Consider the following 19276-nt stretch of genomic DNA (forward strand, 5'->3'; position numbering starts at 1 on the left):
GACATCGTAAAAGGCAGTCAAAGAACCAAGAACGGATGCGTTCGTGAAGCAGCCCTGAAAAAATTCCCATCCCAGATAACTGTGCTCTTTTCTAGGCAACTATGTGTATCTGGCTACAACGATCAACCCCAAGGGAGCCGTTGCGTGGCACAGAGGAACCCGAACCATGAGCCCCCTTCGTGCAATCTTCGATCAGAACAGCATCCGGCCGGGGGAATCGTCAGGCATCCAACGTGGGTATCATCAGGAGGATCCGCCCGTGGTGGTGGTGATGGTGGTGGTTCAGCCCGTGGCATTCATTTTCGGCAGCTATGGAGCTACCTAGCCGGATCAAGATTTCGTTGACCTCGTTGATAGCACCCAAAAACCCGTTCAAGCATGCTCCATTGATGGTGCAGTGTGTCGAGTGCGAAATCCTTTTTCAAAACCGCGCCGCCTGTTTAGATACCCACAACCAACCCCTTAACCCCAGAAGAAACACATTTAAGCGGCCTGGAGACACATATGTTAGCATGGTCCTGGTCCTTCCTACTCGGATCGGCATTCGACACCAGCTGGAAATGGGGAGGACTTTGCGTCTCCCATCCATTACAGCCGGCGCATTGTATATCGTACCTTGACGGCGAACTTGCGGAGGGGGAAGTGGGTGGCGCGCTTCTTGGTCTTCTCAAGAGTGCGGGAAGCGTCCTCCTTGGAAAGACGGCGGCGGATAGCGCGGGTCTGCTTGGCGCGGAGATCAAGAGGGAGGTACTTCTTGTTCTTGTAGAAGAGACGAAGCTGAGCCCTCTGCTTGGCGTTGATGATGGTGAGGACACGAGCGATCGACTTGCGGAGGTCGTGGCTGTAAAGAGATACGCCTGTCAGCCAACCCGTTCATTCCTCCCTGATATTCCCAAAGATTCGTCCAAGTCCCCATATCACGTTCTCGGAGTGGTTCGCGGTGAATCGGCGGGCGCGGAATCGACGTACATCTTGTTGAGCTTGGTGCCGGAAGAGACGATCTTCTGGATGCGAAGCTGACCCAACTCAGTCTTCAGCTCACCGAGCTGCTTGGTGAGCTCGTCCTTGTTCTTGGACCAGAGAGCGCCGGCCTTGACCTTTCCAGAAGACTGTAACATTTTGAAGTCAGCCTATGCACGTCGTTGCCAAAAACCTCAAAGACTGCCACCAGTTGACGACTGCGACATCGTCGCAAATGAGATCATCTGCGACGTGCAGCAATTGCCAAAGAAGACATCGATGGAATTGGCAGCATAACAGTGCCCAAACAGCCGTCGGACATGTAGGGCCGTACGTACCATCTTGAATGTGATTGACGTCGAGCTTGAAGGACGTTGGGTGAGTAGGGCTTGACCACGACAAGTATCAGAGGATCGCGGTCTTCAGGCTCTCGCTATCCAACAAAATCTGAGAGGTGTGGATGCGCAAAATCGCAGGGAGGGCGGAAAACCCTACCGTTTCCGAGGTGGCTCGTGCGCTGCCGCCTGCCAAAGGTGAACGGTCCCGCAAATTCCCAAAGCGGTTAGCTTGGGGTTTGGGTCTTTTCGTAACATGCACACAACCGGGGCCACTCCAACATTTCTAAAATCTCGAGCAGCAGTCAGTGAGTTGACGACGATTCTGCACTAACCTCACCACCCAGCCAAAGTCCACACAATGTCGTCCGCGGCAGCTCCCCAGACGAAGACCTTTGGCAAGGCGACCCGGACGGTCCCTCACTCGTCCGAGAAGGCCCAGAAATGGTACCCTGCTGAGGATGAGGCCCAGCCTCGCAAGGTACGTGCATGCACAAGTTTCCCGGGCGGCCTGCGACGTTTTTGGCGAAGTATCGCGAGATGCACTTGGTGGAATTGCGGCCGGAATGGCGGTTATCGATTTGGCGGCCGAGATGGGGGCAACTGGGGCGCAAGTGGAGGGCAGCAGCACTTGCTGCGATTTTGGACTTGGACCGCCAAGTGCATCTCGTGGAGGCGACGACAAGAGGCGGACGGGCTGCCAAAAACCCAAACTCTGCGAAAACGGCATGTTCTAACGACGATATTCTCTACAGGTCCGCAAGACCATCCGCAAGTGGTCTCCCCGCAGCACCCTTGTGCCCGGCACCGTCCTGATCCTCCTCGCTGGCCGTTTCCGTGGCAAGCGCGTCGTCCTCCTCAAGGCTCTCGACCAGGGTGTTCTCCTCGTCACCGGCCCCTTCAAGATCAACGGTGTTCCCCTCCGTCGCGTCAACGCCCGCTACGTCATCGCCACTTCCCAGAAGGTCGATCTCGCTGGCATCGACGAGGCCAAGATCAACGAGATCGCTCAGCCCAAGTACTTCACCGCTGAGAAGTCCAAGGAGAAGGCCGGTGAGGAGGCTTTCTTCAAGCAGGGCGAGAAGCCCCAGGTACGACCACACATGTTCGAGCTGGAACACGGGGCGCACAATGCTGACATAGTGATGCAGAAGAAGGAGGTTTCCAGCAGCCGCGTTGCCGACCAGAAGGCCATCGACAAGGCCCTCATCGCCAACATCAAGAAGGTCGAGTTCCTCGCCAGCTACCTCGCCTCTTCTTTCACCCTCCGCAAGGGTGACAAGCCCCACGAGATGAAGTGGTAGATTGTGGGCTTGGGTGCTAGGGGAGTGCATGCGGGAGCGGTTCGCGGTATGGCTCGGCCAGTTGCATTTGGACGTTAACGGTTCTCGGGTCCATTACGGCGTCTGTAATGAGGGTTTTACAGTCATCAGGAAGATAAAATACGGCTTTCGGTTTTGCAGAGGATACGGGCCACGAGCGAAACTCGATCTCATAAAAGACATTGGGGACGCCCCATGGCAATGTACAGGGGGCTCGTGAAGGCACTCGACTCTCGCAGATAGCCTGTTACTCCTGATATCGCACCAAACCACGCGATTAGGGATCCGTCCAAAGAGCGGAAGATCAATACCTACGGATGCTATTCGTTGCGCCTGCCGTATATTCGGCCCTTGATATTTTTGTGTGTTGTTTGTGCGAGTCTGCGTTTCCCATTGCGTCGGTGTTTGACTGCACATTATACGTACATATGAGTGAACATATATGACGACTATACGAGTCCATTTGAGTTACCGGCCTTTCCACTCTAGATGGGTCCCGTGTAAACATCAGTCTCACCCTTCTTTCGTCTTGAACCCATTACATCTTGCCCTTCCAGCCTCTATCTGTGCTGTCACGTTCATGGCCAGGTTATCCAGAATTACAACATCATCCACTGTCACGGTTATGAGCCGGTTCCCTCGGCCACAGCGATTGTTGATGTCTGTCACTGACTCACTGTTCAGACGGGAGAACGGTACGGTCCGAAGACCTCACGCGTGTTGGTTGTATGAACCTTGATGTCACGCTTGGCCTAGACCCCTAAGATGTGCATCAGCTGCCAGTGCCGAGGCGCTGACACCTGGCATGAGGTGACAATACATCGTCGGGTCTTATGCGCTGCAAAGCCCTATCTTCAGCTCTGTTGTCCTGCAGCAGCTCAAGCTGAAGAGTCGACCCAGGCCGCTACGGTACAGTGGGCATGTAACTGTGGCGCCTTCCGCTACGTAACTAGACTTCGTCTACTAACAAAGCCACAGGGACATCTATCTCTGCCATCATCATCATCACGACCATTCCAGGTTCATTCTGGTTGAGGACCCTCCGCCGGTTGACCTCTCCTGAACAAACACAACACTACCAATACAATTGTTATAGATCTTAACTGCGCAGTCTTTTCTCTTCTAGACACCCAGCCTCCAGGAAACCAGGTCGGATTGCATGCGCCTGAATCCATCAATCTTTCCCCAATAGCTTAGGAGCAGCACTACATCATGGCGGCGACAACATCCTCAACCCAGGGCTGGGCCCAGCTACGACAACAAGCCCGATCGCTCGAAACACAGGTATGACTGGACTGGCAATTGGTGTCGAGGACCGGAAATAGCACGAGACTAACACTTTTTACAGACCGAAATGCTCCTCCACACATACGCCCAGTTCTCGAACCAGACCAACATCCCACCCAAGCCGACAGAGGAGGAAAGGCATACGGAAACGAGGTTACAGGAGCTTCTGGACAAGGTATGCTTTACATGTCCCTTGGAGCTGCTCACATAAATCCGAAAACCACTAACCCATTGCCCCTTCAGCGCGAATCCGTAATCTCCCACCTCACCCGCCTCCTAACCTCGGACCCCTCCCCATCAGCGCTCAAACAAAACAACCTCTCCCTTTTGCGCGACAAGCTCTCGGACCACCGGCGCGACCTCTCTCGGCTGCGGTTGACGCTCGAGTCGGCCCGCACGCGCGCCAACCTGCTAGGTAGCGTGCGCGACGACATCTCGGCGTACCGCGCCGCCAACCCGGAGCAAGGCGAGGCCGACTACATGCTGGACGAGCGGGGCAGGCTGGACCGCAGCCACGACGTGGCCGACAGCGTGCTGAGCCAGGCGTACGCGGTGCAGGACTCGTTCGCGTCCCAGCGGGAACGGCTGGCGCATATCAATAGGCGCATCACCCTGGCGGCCAGTCAGGTTCCGGGGATCAATACCCTGATCACGAGGATCTCGGCGAGGAAGAGGCGGGATGGGATTATTATGGGGTCGTTTATTGCGTTTTGCTTCTTGATGTTTTGGTTCTTCTCATGAGCGGCGGTGGCGGACGAAGTGGGAGAGCGCTCTAGAGAACGGGAGAACGGAGGAATTCTGCTCGAGGATGGTGCTGCGGCTCGCTTCTTGGTGGGCGGAGGCTATGGATTCTGGGAGTTGTGACAGGATCACACCTTCCAAGAAGACCCTTATTGCAAAACGGCGGTACATGACCCACCGTTTCAGTCTTGGGCTTTCGTACTTTGTCGGGCAGCATGGCGGGAAACACGGCGTTCAGGGGCGTTGCGAGGCGATCGAGTGTGAAAGTGATTTTACAAAATAGTAATATAATGTACAGACCCAGGAGAAAGTCCAGGACATTCTTGCTAACAAAATCATGGCTCAGGCGCGTATCTGCTTTGAACCAGAACAGACCGAGAACTCCGTGTTCATCCGTGGCGGCCTAAATGTGTGACCATCTCCATGCCAGATGAGCCGACATGCTTTCTCACAAGCTCAATCTACCCTTTATAGAGGAAGATTGGTGTTCATAGACCTCGAGCCTATTGAGTCCCTATTTTCTTGTTCCAGCAAGAGCTCGATTGAGAGGTTAGCAGGGGAATGGGGATCATGACATCCGCATGATTTCAACGGATGTATACGCCTAGGTATACTAGGTTGCTTATTGCGCCGCAACGGCCTCCCCAGCCTTCAACTCAGGGACAGCCGCCGTCTTCCTCACATAGTTCTTCCCAACACCCTCCTTAGTCATCTCGTCCAGGATCCTCTGGACACCCTTGACCAGGCCTTTCTTCTCATCGCCCTCCGCATCACCGCTGGCCGCCCACCGAATCCGGCAGTTATGGTCCACCAGATACGTGTAGCCGACCTTGCTGTTCAGCAACCCAATTGACTCCCGAATCTCGTCCGTGATGCCCTTTGTTACCAAGAAATACCTCTTCCAGTCATCCTTGTCCACCTTTTTGCGCAGCGAGCCCATGAACAGCCTAACCAACCACGCCTTCATGGCGTCCTCTTCAATGTTGACCTGCACCAGCTGCGCGCGCCCACCGCTCTGCTTCAGGACCGACTGCAGGGCCGGGTTGGCCTCGGGGGAGACAAAGGTACGGATCTGGTTCTCGGCCCACATGCTGCTGAAGACGGTGACGACGGAGCAGTGGCCTTCGAGGAGGGGTGTGGTGTCGGCGACCTTGGCGGCATCGTCCTTGGCGAGGGTCCGGCCGTGCAAGTTGGGGAAGTAGAGGGACAGGTCGGCTTTGAAAAGACGTGGCGGCGCAAGGAAGGTCTTGCCCTTGTGGAATTGCATGTTGCGCCAGTCGCGGAAGTAGGGGCGGGAGATTTTGGATTTGCTAATGTCATAACGCTGGTTAGTCAAGCTGAGAGGACAATGAAGATAGATATTAGGCTAAGGTTGGGATGGGTCCTCACAGAATCTCCCGTTTCTTCAGATGTTTGTCATAGTTAACGAAGTCGTCCCTCTTCTGCTGCAGAGTGCGCGTGTCGATGCCTGTGTTCTCTCCGGGGTTTGGGGGGTTGTGCATGCCAATGGGCCTTGACAAATGGGTTGGCGTGAAGGTATCGAGCGCCTTGCCATAGGCTCTGGGCGCATTGGCTAGAGGGCCGGATTCTCTGAGGGCCTCGATGGGCGACGCGGTGGCTGCTGGAGCGGCATCTTTCGAAGCAGCATCTGGGGCCGAAGCTGGTGTTGATGCTGGTGTCGTCGGTTTGGTTGTCTGTGGTGATGGCGTCTTATCGGCAAGTCTCTGATATGACACACTGAAGGATCTCCATTGGCATAGGAGGCAGGCGCTAGCTGTCGTCCTAGCTCTTATTGTTGCGCGGCTGAGCATGATGTGTAGCGGTACGTATTTCGGGTTGTTTCTGGCTCTCAAGGTTCTCCCAGAAGTTCCCGTCACGGTCCTTCTGATGTCAGTCTGTCTGTCCCGCGCGCGCCGTCCCTAGAAATTTCCACGCGCCAAGCATTTCTACCCCACCAAGAGCATCAATTGACCCCACGCTCTGGACCACACAATGGAGCCTGCAATCTGCATTGTGCCCTGCCGAAGATAAAAGCTGGGGTTCGGTTATCCGCGGGGGCTGTTTCCTGGCCAAGCCTTCAAGGTTCTCTCGGCCGAACGTTATTCGAGGGTTGTAAGCCGTAGCAAGCCACCCCGCCGGATCGATTGAGGACGTTGATTGGGGTAACGACATCCGCCGTATCCCTTCCTTTGGTAAAGTATTGGACACAGAAAGCGGCAAGCCGCGGTAGAGTTATCGGATAGTATTGGAGACATGTTTTCTCTTTTTTTTCTGGTCTTGGGCGAGATGTGATCCCTCAAGTTGCGAGATCCCTTCAGGTCTCTGTCCAAAATAAACAAACTTTGCGCTTGGGTCTTTCGTCTCAAACGACTTGTCTGCACCATGAAGAACATGTTCTTGCGACAGAGCTCCCGCGCCGTTGGCCGGCAAGAACTGTGGCGTCTTAGTCGGAGGGGACTGAGCAGACTTGCGCCGACTGCGACGTCCACGATAACACCATCTACGACTTCGTCGCCTACTCGCCCCCTTCCCGCGAACTCGAGGTCGTCTGCTCTAGCGCAACAACCACCCTCTACGAGAAGAGCGTTCCATGCCACGAGAGACCTTCAAGTCGTTAAGCCGGTCTTCCTTGCCGATATTGGAGAGGGTATGTCTAGAGCTAGCGGTCCTCGGTCCACCTTCTCCATGACTATGCGCTAACAGCTTTTGCTAGGAATTGTCGAGTGCGAAGTCATCCAATGGTTCGTCGAGCCCGGCGCCCGAGTCGAAGAGTTTTCGCAGCTGTGCGAAGTCCAGAGTGACAAGGCTTCTGTTGAAATCACCAGTCGCTTTGCCGGTGTAGTCAAGAAACTCTACTATGATGCGGGCGAGATGGCCAAGGTCGGAAAGCCCTTTATCGATATCGACGTTGAGGGTGGTCCGGAGAACAAGGAGGTGGAGGCTTTGACGCCGCCTGAGCCTGTTTCTACCCCGAAAGGACGGCAGGCCATCAAGGGGGAGGCTATCTCAACATCTACGCCACAAGCTATTGCTCCCGAGCTCAAACAGTCATTTGTCGCGGCATCGTGGGCACAGCAAACGCCCACTCCCTCGCACTCGCAGTCGCCAGTGACGAAGCAGACGGGCAAGCATGCCTCATTGGCGACTCCAGCTGTTAGGCACTTGTCGAGGCAGCTGAACGTGGACATCACTGAGATACCTGGGACAGGCAAGGATGGACGGGTGCTCAAGGAGGATGTCTACAAGTTCGTGCAAGCTAGGGACTCTGCGCCAACACAATCCCCCGCTGCTGCTACGCCAACCGCGCCGGGTGTGACCGCTGCCGCTGCCGCCGCGAGCGCATTCTTGTCCCCCGACGTCGGGATTTCCGGCCCACAAAAGGAAACCACGGTACCTCTTACAAGGACACAGGAGATGATGTTCAAGTCCATGACACGGTCACTAACCATCCCACACTTCCTCTACGCCGACGAAGTCGACTTTACCTCCCTAGTTGAGTTGCGAACACGCCTCAACCGGGTCCTCTCCAAGTCTGGCCTCCCCGAAGGCCAGGTCAGCAAGCTTTCTTATCTCCCCTTCATCATCAAGGCCGTCAGCATGGCCCTTTACAAGTACCCCGTCCTCAATGCTCGTGTTGAGCTTGATAGCAACAACAATGGCAAGCCTTCCCTCGTCATGCGCAGCCAACACAACATTGGTGTCGCAATGGACACCCCTTCCGGCTTGCTCGTGCCCGTCGTCAAGAACGTCGGCAGCCTCAATATCTTGAGTATCGCCGCCGAGCTGGCCCGTCTGCAGTCACTGGCCGTGGCCGGTAAGCTGTCGCCACAGGACATGTCTGGCGGCACGATCACCGTCAGCAACATTGGTAGCATCGGAGGCACCTACCTGTCCCCGGTAATAGTAGAGCGGGAGGTGGCCATTCTCGGCGTCGGTCGCATGCGTACTGTCCCGGCATTCTCGACGGTACCTGGGGAGGAAGACAAGATCTTGCGAAGGCAGATCTGCAATTTCAGTTGGAGTGCTGACCACCGCGTGATTGACGGGGCGACCATGGCCAGGGCGGCGGACGTGGTGAGGACGATTGTTGAGGAGCCTGATGTTATGGTTATGCATCTCAGGTGATGTTGTTTGGCAGTCGGTTGAGGAAGAAGTCCATCGCAGCCCAGCGTCTACAGTCACTTTGTCTCTGTGTTTGCTTGCATCATCTGAGTACCCCTTAGCGCATCAATACTACCTATACCTATACCTACATTGTATATAGTCTTTCACCTAGACAAGTTTTGCTCACGACAATTGCATTTGAAGATTTAAAAAGGGGGTGTCCATTCACTTCGGTGTCCGACTCCCGTCTACGACCACTATGCCCCAGGCACGCTCTTGTTCAAGATGTTTGCCAGACTTATCCGGCATACAGTGTTTGCAATTCCTTCAGAGGCACATTGCGAGCTGCCTTCCAAGTTGGTCGATGTTTGTGTTCGACGCATTCCCATTTCTTCCTTCTCGCATCTGCGCTCAGGTCTCAGCTAAACACCTAGGACGGTAACCCTGAGCAAGCAATCGCATGAGGAACTCTTGAACCGTTCACATCGGATGTGAATCGGGATCAATGTTTCAACGAGGAGGGAAAAAAACATTGCCCCTCAGTTTTACTTTCCTCTCATTTCTTCTCTCCAACCTGCATAGAACCCCGATCTCCATTAGGTTCCTCTCACTCCTCGTGCACTCCATGCTTTAAAAAAAAACGGCACGCCGGATCGAACAACCGATAAGTTGGAAGGTATTGCAGGAAACATGTAAGAGGTACCGAGAGGTAACACTCTTGTGGTTGCGAAGTACCTCCTTGCACCTAACCACGTACAGAGCTTCAGATTGACGATGCTTCTGCGCTAGGCATGTCCGACATACCTACCTACATATGTAGACGAGCGAAGCTGAGAAGGAATCTGGGATCTGGAATCTGTCTCTCCTGCATGTGATCATACTTCTTTGTTTCTTCTTTCCTTCTGAACATATGCATTGTATTGGCCGACTCACTTTCAGCTTCTTAGGGAGGAACGAAGGAGGGTTAAGAAAGCCATTGGCATTCTATTCATTCTAAGCTCGTTTTTTTGTTCATGTTTCCTTTCTAGGGTTGTAGTTAATGCTGAGCCAAGCTGTTGGCGAAGCTGTTGACTAGTTTGCGTCGTGGACTGGCCAGCTAGTCGGGTCAGCCTGAGCGGGAGGTTATTCTCATGTCTCGGCGTCCACATCTGAATGGACGTGGATGGAAAGACGGAATGGCTTCGGGCGAGAAGGGGTGGTGGTGGTACATAGTGATGGTGGGTGAGAAAAGTGCGGGGGAACCAAGAACACAACCAAGACAATATGGAAGGGTTCTGGGGGGTAGCATCATATTGTCCGGTGTTATACCAAGGAAGCATGCGGGCTTTTTTCTTTTCTTTCATGAGGTTTTCCAAAAGGTGACTTCAAGATCTTTTGATGAGGCCATCATCGAGTGCGACTGGAGTCCATTGATGAGTAGAAGATTCCCTCCGTCGGTTGTGCAATTCCGCTGGCTTACATGGTGTTCGATCGAGGGTATGAAATCGAAATGGCCAAAAAGGTTGTCCGATTTCCAAGTTATCATGACCCATCAAGGCCAAGAGAAAGGTATCTCTTGCCGACGATGTGAACATAAGCGAATTTGGTGCAACTCGACCCGCGCTCACATTTTACCCACAAGCCCCGAGACCGCTTCTCAAGTCACACAAGCTTCTCGGCATTCGTAACTCGCTGTGTTCTTCTCTACGGGCATTTGCCGCCTGAGCGTGAGCATCAGCAAAATGATTAAGAACAGGCATTGAACGGTTCAGTGTCTCGCTCGCTGTCCGTATACATTTGAGGCTGTTCCAAACCCCCGAATCCGACTTATCCAATCGCATCCCTTTCTCACTCTCGTTGACGGCTCGTTCGGCTGCCCATTCACCGTCTTACTGCATAGGACAAGAGTTTCTGCATTTGGGTTATATAGGTAAGAGCGATGAGGGGCGCAAAGAAAGGGAAAGCTCTTGGCGCCCAGATCGGTCATCATGAAACAGCGAAACGGGTAACTGAATGGTGCCCAAGTGAGGCTGTGCTTGCCAGAACTCACATGTTCCAGTCTCGAGATTCCCCTCAGCCTCTTTTCTGCTGGCTGGCGATCGGCTGTTCGATAGCAACGTCATCTTCGGAAAACCAAAACGCCAAAAAAGGAGGCAAGAAGGACAGCATAGCCTGGACGAAACTTGCGCGCAAGGCGGATACCACGGATGAATGCGAAACTGAGAAATAGGTAAGAAAACGCGGATCATGGGATGAACAAAACCAACGACAAACACTTCATATGATCCAACCTACCTGTCTCCACGTTCTGTTCATCAGTGTATCACTCGAAACCCGCGAGCACTTTCGAAGGGGAGAGAGAACAAACATCAAACAACATCTTCTCCAATCCCATCGCCGCCAACATTCCACGAAGGAACGAACGAACGATAGAAGATTGCGCATGACGTCGTCTTCAGCCTTCACGCTCCCCAACATCTCAAACAGACGATAACACAAACGTTTGGAACCCCAGAGAAGACAATAAAAAGAACAAAAGAAGAAGCCCAACATGGCACCAATCGCACTCGCCCCAAGGCTCCGGAGGGCAAGAAATCTCCTCACCACCACCTCCTCTCACATCCACAACAACCTCCACCCCCTCGCCAAACGAGAAAAGCTCTCCAAATCCAACATAATAACCGCAGCCGTCTTCATCGTCATCCTCCTCTCCACCATCCTCTTCTTCGGCATTTTTCTACCACGCTGGACACGCAAGAAGAAGCTTGAGGAGCGCCAGCAGGCGTTGCGGGAGACGTTGACAGCCGAGGAACGGGCCGCTTCTGGACGAAGTCGAGGTGCTGCTGCTGCTGCTGCTGCTGCTGCTTCTACTGCTGGAAGAAGCTCTGGGGCCGGCGGCCAGAGACAGGGAGGGCAAGGCCAAGGGGGTGGAGGAGAAGCAATTCCCATGGACGACATGGCGGTGCCGGATGGGGATGGCGGTTGGGTTGAGCCGCCGCCGCCGTATGTGGCTGATCCTAAGCCTGCTTATCACCCGTGATTATGGGAGATATATGTGTGGAAGAGTCGGTTGGGGAGGAGGAGGAAAGATGGGAAAACGTAATGTGGGATGAAGAGGATGAGGTACGAGGGATCGGTTCAGAGTTTGGAAAGTGAACAATGTTTTCCTTTGGCAGTGACTGTGGTAAGGTACTTTTTTGGTTAGAGGGTTGGAATGGTGATGGCGTTAGAGATGGGTAACCGGATTGTGTATGGGAATGAGAAGGGCTTCTGGTGCAATGTTTATCGTCTAACGACTGACACGGGGTGTAAGAAAGAGGTTGACGAACAACTGTATGTAATATACCTTACTCTGTATTGTCACGCTGTATCCAGTATTCGAATCCAATGAATACCTTATTGTTCCAGGATTATGCACCTAACTCGCTGTGCTGCCAAATTTACAGATCAACCCAAAAGGAACGGGATGGCATTCATCCAAGGCTTGGACCACATCTCGCTGCAATATCGGCTACAAGGAACTGCTCTCGGACTCGGAAGCGCTTGGCAAGAGTATCTGGTCTGCTGGTTGCATGCTTCTGCGAACGCGAGACTGTCAAACGTGCAATGATCAAGGCAACGGGCTTGCGTACGAACTAATGCATGAGACGTAGTGAAAGGGACACGCTGGGAGCTAAACAGCAAATCCACTGTTCATGAACCAATATTCATTGTTTTTGTGCTTGTTTACCTCCTCAAACCAAGCCATACCTTTACGGTACTCCTCGCCATCGCTTCCTAAAGACTCGTCCCGAAAGATTGCTATCCCTCCATGGCAACAATAGCCTAACTGCTCCTGCTTGCTTGTGTGCAAAGCATCCCATCAACGCCAACCCGAAAAGTGCAGAGCTTCGGCGAATTGCCATGCCCTGTGATGCTAGCAAAAGTAACCAAGATCCGCTTCCAGTACGCGAATCTCCCCTGCCCATATCCTTTGGACCCATCCCAAGCAAATACGCCTGATGAAACAAATAACTCCCAGAAACAAAACGCCCAAACAAATTCCAGCATGAAAATCAAACTCCCAAGATAATGCCATGCCACGGTGGGGCAAACAGGCCGCTCAAGAACCTCGAGGGCTTAGCGCCATATGCAGGTGTTGTGCATTGTATCTCCTTTTCCCATCCCTTGGACCCCCAATGCAGGTCATCGAAGCCTTCATTGCGATTGGTCCTTCTGGATTCCATCAATCGTATGGAGAACCTGGTTCAGAGCATCTGCCATAACCATCTCGGCAGGACGGCTCACGTCAATGGGGATCACGTCCGTCTCAGCGGGCGTTGGCGGCTCAAGAGCCTCAAATTGGCTGTGGACCATGTTGGCACCCATGTAATGGTTTTGGCGCGCAAGGACTCGTTGAAGGAGGATCTCCTCGGACGCATCGAGGTAGATAAAGTGAAGATGGAGATTCGGGGTGAAGTAGGGGGCCACTCGGATGACATCACGGTACTTGCGCTTCAACGCAGAGCACGTCAAAACTACGCCGTCATTGCCCTGATCAAGAGCCCGAATTGATGCCTCGCGCAGAGCCGTGAGCCAATCCCACCGGTCCGCATCGGTGAGGGGGATACCGGCGCTCATCTTCTCGATATTGGCTGGTGGGTGAAACTTTTGACTTTGTTAGTTGAGATAGTACAACAGAGAGAAGCGCATCACTACATACCTCGTCACCCTCAATATAAGGCCAATGCAGAGATTCCGCTAGGTATCTTGCCACCGTGCTCTTGCCGCATCCAGCAGGTCCGGTGACTAGCCAGATATGCTGCTCCTTGGGAGCGTGCCGTCCCGTTCCTGACACCGCATCATTGGATGACACTCCATTGACAGACCCGTTGTTTCCGACTGTCTTTAATGGGAGTCGCGCTGACATGCCGGCGGTCGGTCCAGCGTTCTGTCCGTTAACAGAGATAGGGGTATTGTACGAAAGCATTTTGGTTATATGTGTTGTTGGGGGTGACCGAGCGTAAGTGACTTGTTATTCGTAATGGTTGAATGGGACAGAATGGGGCGTCGAGTTAGGTATGTAAGTGCCGGTGATGGTGGTATCGGTACAAGGTCGATGCTTCAGGGTGCAAGCCAACGTCTTTGGAGTTACAGCTTGAAGAGGAATAATGCCATGCTATGCGAGAAGAATGACAACTGCGAAAAGGGAAGATCAAGAGATTTCAAGAGACAAAGAGTATCAGCCAGAAAGGAGGACGGACAGATGCCGGTGCGTGAGCTTATATACACCAGAGTGTAGCGAGACACAAGAGTGTAAGTCATATATACCCTGTAGCCATCACCCCAAGGTATTCCACCCCGGCTGTAAAACTGGCCAGGTGACTGACAAGCTGGGCTGGGGTACACTGTACACGATGGGGAGAACCTAACGCAAATCCTCACTTCCGCTGGGCGACTGGCCCTCTGGGCTGGGACTGCAAGCGGACAAAGGACTCACCCCACCCCCAAAAACCCAACTCGCGGCGGCAACAAGTGGGAGTCCAGCAAGGTACAAGGCTAGGGAGAGAGGGTACAAGCGAGTACTTGGAGTACATGTTCCTCTTGTTGCTTGCTCATCTAACTCGAGGGCCGCTTGGCCATTGAAAAGGCTCACTAAGAGAATCATCCTATTGGTTATCTAGCTGACACCATCAGCGACTGCGCGAACTTGCTACCAAAGCATGGCGGCGATACTCCACAAGAGCGTGGGAGGGTGTGAGTCTAGGGTACTTGTGATGTAGCTCGAGGTCTCAGCGGCATGTGCGGAATTTCGGGCGCAGGCTCTGCTGGAGAGAAGCGTGGGATGAAATTGGTGGGTGTGTTGTGGGGAAGAATGCAAGATGGCCGACTTCTAGAAGCAGCCCAACATTTTTTCGCTGCTTCTATTCTGGCCCATAGCAATCTTGCAAGCTGGGATACCGATGCCGCCGTCGAAGCCTGTCACTGAAACGTTTGATATTGACGCTTTGCACAGTTGAAGCTCGGTCATCTTGACGGTGCGAAACCCTTGTATGTATAGGGGTTTGCAAATCTCTATGCTGTCATCTTGAAGAGTGTAGAAGAGACAGCCCTGGAGAATGATGTGCCGACTGCCTGCCACCACTTCCCGGATACTCGGGGGTTACGGTCAATTCATCCCTCTATGAACAAGGACATCGTGAAATTTTGGGGACGAAATCCGGGGCATCGGCTGGCGGCCCAGGGCAGCCAACCACTGGAGGAGAGGCACGTTGGCAAACTGGGCATCATGCAACCTGCCCGCCGCCCTGGAATCAGACATGGCTACCTGCCAAGCGTCAATCAGCGGGGTGATCCATGATGACAAGCCCCAAACACGGAAGGTTGTCGAACTCAAGCAATCCATTGTGCAAACTGCAAAGGTACCTACGGCGGCTCCCTCCCGAGCGGGAATCGGAACCCAAAATACATGGACGGGCCGGGATGACGGAGCCTGGAGCTTGAGGACATGTTGGTCACGATCCGATGCCCATGTGCTTGTAGTGTGCCCGAAAAGGGGTTGCCGTATTTGGTGTTGTTGGTGTCCAGAATGCTCACGGCGGGACGGGGCCGGGCATGCCGGCGTGTTGTCGGTGACGGGGCCCAATCGTTAAAGAAGCTGATGAAGTGGATGGATCATGGCGGAAGGATCGAGATGATCATCATCTGCCGTCGAAACGTTGGAGTCCCGTAACGTCACAGGCAATTTGGGCTACCTATCCAGCGGCCATGCCGTGCTTGTTGGTTGCTGACTGTTTCGACGATGAGGATTGATGATGCGTCTCGATGGTCAAACCAAGAACCTCATCTGGAAGAAATTGCAGCCCTGAACAGGGTGGGCCACCGGCAAAAAAAATCCTATGCAACGAATTCAAAGTGGAAAGCACGATCAGACCAGGTGACCAAGGAGAAGGGGGGAGTGGATGGAAGGAGGTACCTGCTACATACCCGCGCTGATGGAGTGCTTGCCGGACGACTGGGGTACGCTTGGAAAATTTCTCCACGTCGTTGCCGTAGCGTGGGGGGCAGCATTTGCGAGATTCGGTCGATGAAGTTGGGGGTTCACGCATAAACGGGAGCCGATGACATTGGCCAGTGGAATCTGTTTCAGAAGCTCCATATGTACAGACATTTGAAAATGGTGATAAAAAGGCAAAATGAATCTCTTAGCCTCAAGAGAAAAAACATGATGGATGGTGTGCGTGCAGGTTTGTTGAGAGTACCAAACACTTTCCCTGTCAAGAAACAATGTTGAGCTTGAACAGTCAAGGTTAACGTGACCATCGTGGTTTCCCAAAGAGAACAATTGTGGGAATGACCAATTGAAGGCAGGGACCTTGGTGATGATTATACATTCGCATACCTCATTCTGAACTTTTTATGTGGTTTTCCTTTTGAGGGTTCTGATCCGGGCTTGTTGTGGCTGTCTCGTAACCGCCTTCGAAGTTCGGGGAACATCCCCAGATCCCGTCCCTTGCGCAAACATGCGGAATTGGAAACATCAAACAAACCCAGCAGCTCCGGTTACATCATTGCTTGGCAGGCGGGCCAATCGCTTCTCCATTTGCTCCTACCGACCTCAGGCTTCGTTCAGAGCTTCCTTTTTCTCTTTTTGCTGAGTTGCCTCTCCAACTTCACCGAACAAACAAATGCCAACATGAGAAGAAAAGAAAATCGAACCATCAAGGTCCATCGGAATCACACTTCACCATGCCATCAAGCAACAATGCGCAGTAATCGTGAAAAGCGGACAGTGGTCGGCAAAGTGCAGCAGGAGAACGGTTTTAACGATCCGTATTCCAGATATATCCCTTGATCCTATTTCTGTTTGCCCTCGTGACGTGACGATGATTTACCGCATCCCTGTCCAAACTGCTCGGTTTTGATGACGACCCCAAAACACGGCTGTGGGACTCGTCTGGTTTTCCCTCATTTGGACTCCGCTACAAGCTTCGTCAAAGACTGGAAGGGGCGCCCTAGAAATGGGTCTTCATCAAGGTGCAGTTTTCACCAAGACACTCGGGGCCTGGTCGGCTTCCTAGTTTACTTTACCCCTGAGGGTCTTTTAAAAAGTCTAACAACGTACCGCAGGGGTCGTGATCTGTCACCAAAAGGGAACAAAAAAAGTATCCGATGTGCCCCCAAAATCTTAGCGCTGCTAACTTTGCTAGAGCGGATTCCCTTCAAACTCTACTCGGGATCAAGATCCACTTGGGCTTCAGTGTACATACAGTGTAGCCAAAGTCGCACCCGACTCCGAGCGGCTTCCCGAGATATAGGCTGCTGCTAGTGAACAGCTAGTGAAAAATAGGATGTCCGGAAGCCCATGTGAGTCTCCCCGACAGGAGCAAACAACGGCCACGAGTGCTGGGAATGGCATCGAGCCAACAAGTCAATATCATCACCGCGGCTATCTCTTCGCCGACAAGAATCTGGCCCGGTCCTGTTGAAGGTTTCGGATCTGGGTACAGCGATGCCCTCTGCATGGCGTTGGTCAATGACTGCTCTCATGCTGCGGAGCTGGAAACCCAAAAGCGATCTCTCTCACAACCACTGTAGTAGCATTGCTAGATTGGGTTGCCGTGATCACTGGGTAACAACCACGGTCCTAGGCTGCCGGTCTTGTATCACGATACTGATCAGTGGTTGAAGCATGCTCGCGATCTTGAAGTCTCACTGCTTGCACTTGCGAGCCTCAAAAACCGCCGACAGTACTACGCTGCCCACGTAGCACAAACACATGCCAGGATGAACGCAATGTTTTCCCAAACAGTCATGCGGGAGACGAAGGATTGGCTGAAAATGAAGCCGGCCTTGGATTTTCAAGTTAGTGCCCGAGATCTGGACATGTCTCAAGAAAATGCGGTTGCTCAATGGTCACGCGGCTTTGGTCCGGAGCCGCTTGCTACACTGCGCTGTAGCGCAGGGGCATGCAACGATAGAGGAGCAAGTAGTAGACTCACCTCCCTCGTAAGGTTCACTCGACACAGACTCCAACATTTTGCTTCGTTCGCGATATCGGACAGTCGTGGACGTACAGCCTACCCGTCACGGAGACTCATCAACGATGCCTTGCTCATCACATTCGCTCAAGAGGCACAGTTGTATCCCGATGCTCGAAGAAGGCAACTTCAGCAACACCAAAAAGCAAGTTCTTAATTTTGCCGCGTAGCGAGCTTCGCGTAACTTGCCCTTTTCGATATCTTCTGCTTACCGGCTTGCAATATCACGATCTCCCAACCGCCGACGTCGCGGCGACTCGCGGGCACTTCAAGAAATCTCCTTGTAGCAGCTCACGCTTCTCAAACTGTGCGAGGACGGTCGTTTTAAGGTTTCTAAGTTCCCGCCAGTCCAGCCGCGAGCTTAAAGTTGAGCCCGGGACCTGGTGGGAGCTGTTGTCGATGCCGGTCCTTTCACCAGCAGGAGACATGGGATTTGGATGGTGATACCCCCCTCTACAGCGCTGTAGACATACACCTAGCCCTTGTCAAGATTGGGCACTCTCGGCGGCTGATGTGAGGCTCGACGGAAGCCTGTCCCGAAGAAATTGTTGGTTTTCCCCCGAAAAGCATGGCATTGAAGGCATCCGCAGTTTCAAGCAAAGCCCAACGACCCGTCCCGTTCCGGAATTCCGCTTGAGGTGAGTAGGTAAGCTGTAAGTAACAGTTTGTACCTGACGTGGGGATCTTGGTCTCATCACGCCGCCGCCGAGACGACAAGACTGCGTTTAATAAAGGCGCAGAAGATCTCCTCCGAGACCCTCCTGAGTGATGCAAGAACGGTGATCGACGTTGACGTTTTCCACTTGCTTCGAAACATCTGCCCATCTGCCCCTCCAGTCCCGCAAAAGTTTCCCCAGGAGTCACAGAATGTTACCATGTTGTACTCACTCGCTAAACTCTTGGACAGCCTACGTGGGGGTCATCGGTGTCTCGATGATCGGACGAAGTCCTTGCTGACGCTGTGGGATTTGTTAGCTCTATAAAATCCTCTCTCAATCCAACCTCAACTTGACAAGAGGATGGGCCGTTGGCTCGTTGCCTCCATCCGGAGCCCCGCGGCGGTCACACTCTGATCCGGCATGTTGTTCCAGGTTGTTGTCAGCAACTGTGGCTGGTGAAGAAGTGAGACTGAAATCCTACAATCACAGAAGACGCTGGAACCTGCTATTCTCACTCACTGTTTCAGCTCTTTACGTACCCCGCTTCAAACGAAGTCAGTCGGCTAGTCGCACAGCGTGGGGAAGGGACGGCCAGCCAGTTGGAGAGTCGGCTGGTAACGGTTCAGGCAAGTGCGCGGGGATGTTTATCGGGCGCTCTATCGAACGATAACGAAGAGAGGCTTGTTTGCCCGTAGACGGAAGGTGCATAACGCTGGGCTGTTGGAGAAGCCGTAACTGCACTGGAGAGATCGGATTCGTCTCGTCTTATTTTGCTAAGTGGCCTCAAATCAGATGCGTTTCTCTCAACCCCTCAGATCATCTCAAACTTTGAGTCTGAGATTATCGTCGATTTTGGCCCAGCCAGCCCG

General features: G+C 53.2%; 9 protein-coding genes across 9 annotated transcripts; 6 read left to right on the top strand and 3 right to left on the bottom strand.

Moving 5' to 3' along the window:
* Positions 1 to 414: 414 nt before the first annotated feature.
* Positions 415 to 1419, bottom strand: B0H65DRAFT_1491 (putative ribosomal protein L35). Its single transcript, XM_062821053.1, has 4 exons — positions 1299 to 1419; positions 970 to 1109; positions 616 to 841; positions 415 to 492 (listed from the first exon to the last, which is right to left on the bottom strand). The coding sequence occupies exons 1-4, from the start codon at positions 1299 to 1301 to the stop codon at positions 484 to 486; spliced, it is 378 nt and encodes a 125-aa protein (XP_062685515.1). The 5' UTR covers positions 1302 to 1419; the 3' UTR covers positions 415 to 483.
* A 237-nt stretch (positions 1420 to 1656) lies between these two features.
* B0H65DRAFT_504277 (60S ribosomal protein L6) lies at positions 1657 to 2599 on the top strand (the record flags this gene model as incomplete). The annotated part of the gene is made up of 2 exons (XM_062827898.1): positions 1657 to 1776; positions 2051 to 2599. The coding sequence occupies 2 exons, from the start codon at positions 1657 to 1659 to the stop codon at positions 2597 to 2599; spliced, it is 669 nt and encodes a 222-aa protein (XP_062685516.1).
* Positions 2600 to 3443: 844 nt separating this feature from the next.
* Positions 3444 to 4728, top strand: B0H65DRAFT_482121 (uncharacterized protein). The gene is made up of 3 exons (XM_062827654.1): positions 3444 to 3901; positions 3966 to 4079; positions 4148 to 4728. The coding sequence occupies exons 1-3, from the start codon at positions 3830 to 3832 to the stop codon at positions 4643 to 4645; spliced, it is 684 nt and encodes a 227-aa protein (XP_062685517.1). The 5' UTR covers positions 3444 to 3829; the 3' UTR covers positions 4646 to 4728.
* A 431-nt stretch (positions 4729 to 5159) lies between these two features.
* B0H65DRAFT_1515 (ATP10 protein-domain-containing protein) lies at positions 5160 to 6620 on the bottom strand. The gene is made up of 2 exons (XM_062821084.1): positions 6035 to 6620; positions 5160 to 5955 (listed from the first exon to the last, which is right to left on the bottom strand). Exons 1-2 carry the CDS (start codon positions 6454 to 6456, stop codon positions 5268 to 5270), a joined length of 1110 nt encoding a protein of 369 aa, XP_062685518.1. The 5' UTR covers positions 6457 to 6620; the 3' UTR covers positions 5160 to 5267.
* A 159-nt stretch (positions 6621 to 6779) lies between these two features.
* On the top strand, positions 6780 to 8970 carry B0H65DRAFT_447302 (2-oxoacid dehydrogenases acyltransferase-domain-containing protein). The gene is made up of 2 exons (XM_062825858.1): positions 6780 to 7292; positions 7359 to 8970. Exons 1-2 carry the CDS (start codon positions 7028 to 7030, stop codon positions 8768 to 8770), a joined length of 1677 nt encoding a protein of 558 aa, XP_062685519.1. The 5' UTR covers positions 6780 to 7027; the 3' UTR covers positions 8771 to 8970.
* Positions 8971 to 11128: 2158 nt separating this feature from the next.
* Positions 11129 to 11941, top strand: B0H65DRAFT_1550 (uncharacterized protein). The gene has a single exon (XM_062821137.1). It carries the CDS (start codon positions 11280 to 11282, stop codon positions 11766 to 11768), a length of 489 nt encoding a protein of 162 aa, XP_062685520.1. The 5' UTR covers positions 11129 to 11279; the 3' UTR covers positions 11769 to 11941.
* Positions 11942 to 12608: 667 nt separating this feature from the next.
* On the top strand, positions 12609 to 12800 carry B0H65DRAFT_415351 (uncharacterized protein; the record flags this gene model as incomplete). The annotated part of the gene is made up of 1 exon (XM_062823980.1): positions 12609 to 12800. A coding segment is annotated over one exon (192 nt), but the record flags the coding sequence as incomplete, so codon positions are not given.
* An 18-nt stretch (positions 12801 to 12818) lies between these two features.
* Positions 12819 to 13787, bottom strand: B0H65DRAFT_1547 (P-loop containing nucleoside triphosphate hydrolase protein). Its single transcript, XM_062821135.1, has 2 exons — positions 13431 to 13787; positions 12819 to 13375 (listed from the first exon to the last, which is right to left on the bottom strand). Exons 1-2 carry the CDS (start codon positions 13695 to 13697, stop codon positions 12926 to 12928), a joined length of 717 nt encoding a protein of 238 aa, XP_062685522.1. The 5' UTR covers positions 13698 to 13787; the 3' UTR covers positions 12819 to 12925.
* A 91-nt stretch (positions 13788 to 13878) lies between these two features.
* B0H65DRAFT_413707 (uncharacterized protein) lies at positions 13879 to 14696 on the top strand (the record flags this gene model as incomplete). Its single annotated transcript, XM_062823859.1, has 2 exons — positions 13879 to 14023; positions 14590 to 14696. The coding sequence occupies 2 exons, from the start codon at positions 13879 to 13881 to the stop codon at positions 14694 to 14696; spliced, it is 252 nt and encodes an 83-aa protein (XP_062685523.1).
* Between the last annotated feature and the right edge of the window lie 4580 nt (positions 14697 to 19276).

This window comes from Neurospora tetraspora (genome assembly GCF_033439725.1).
Source record: "Neurospora tetraspora strain CBS 560.94 chromosome Unknown B0H65scaffold_1, whole genome shotgun sequence".
In the NCBI taxonomy this organism is placed as follows: Eukaryota; Fungi; Ascomycota; class Sordariomycetes; order Sordariales; family Sordariaceae; genus Neurospora; species Neurospora tetraspora.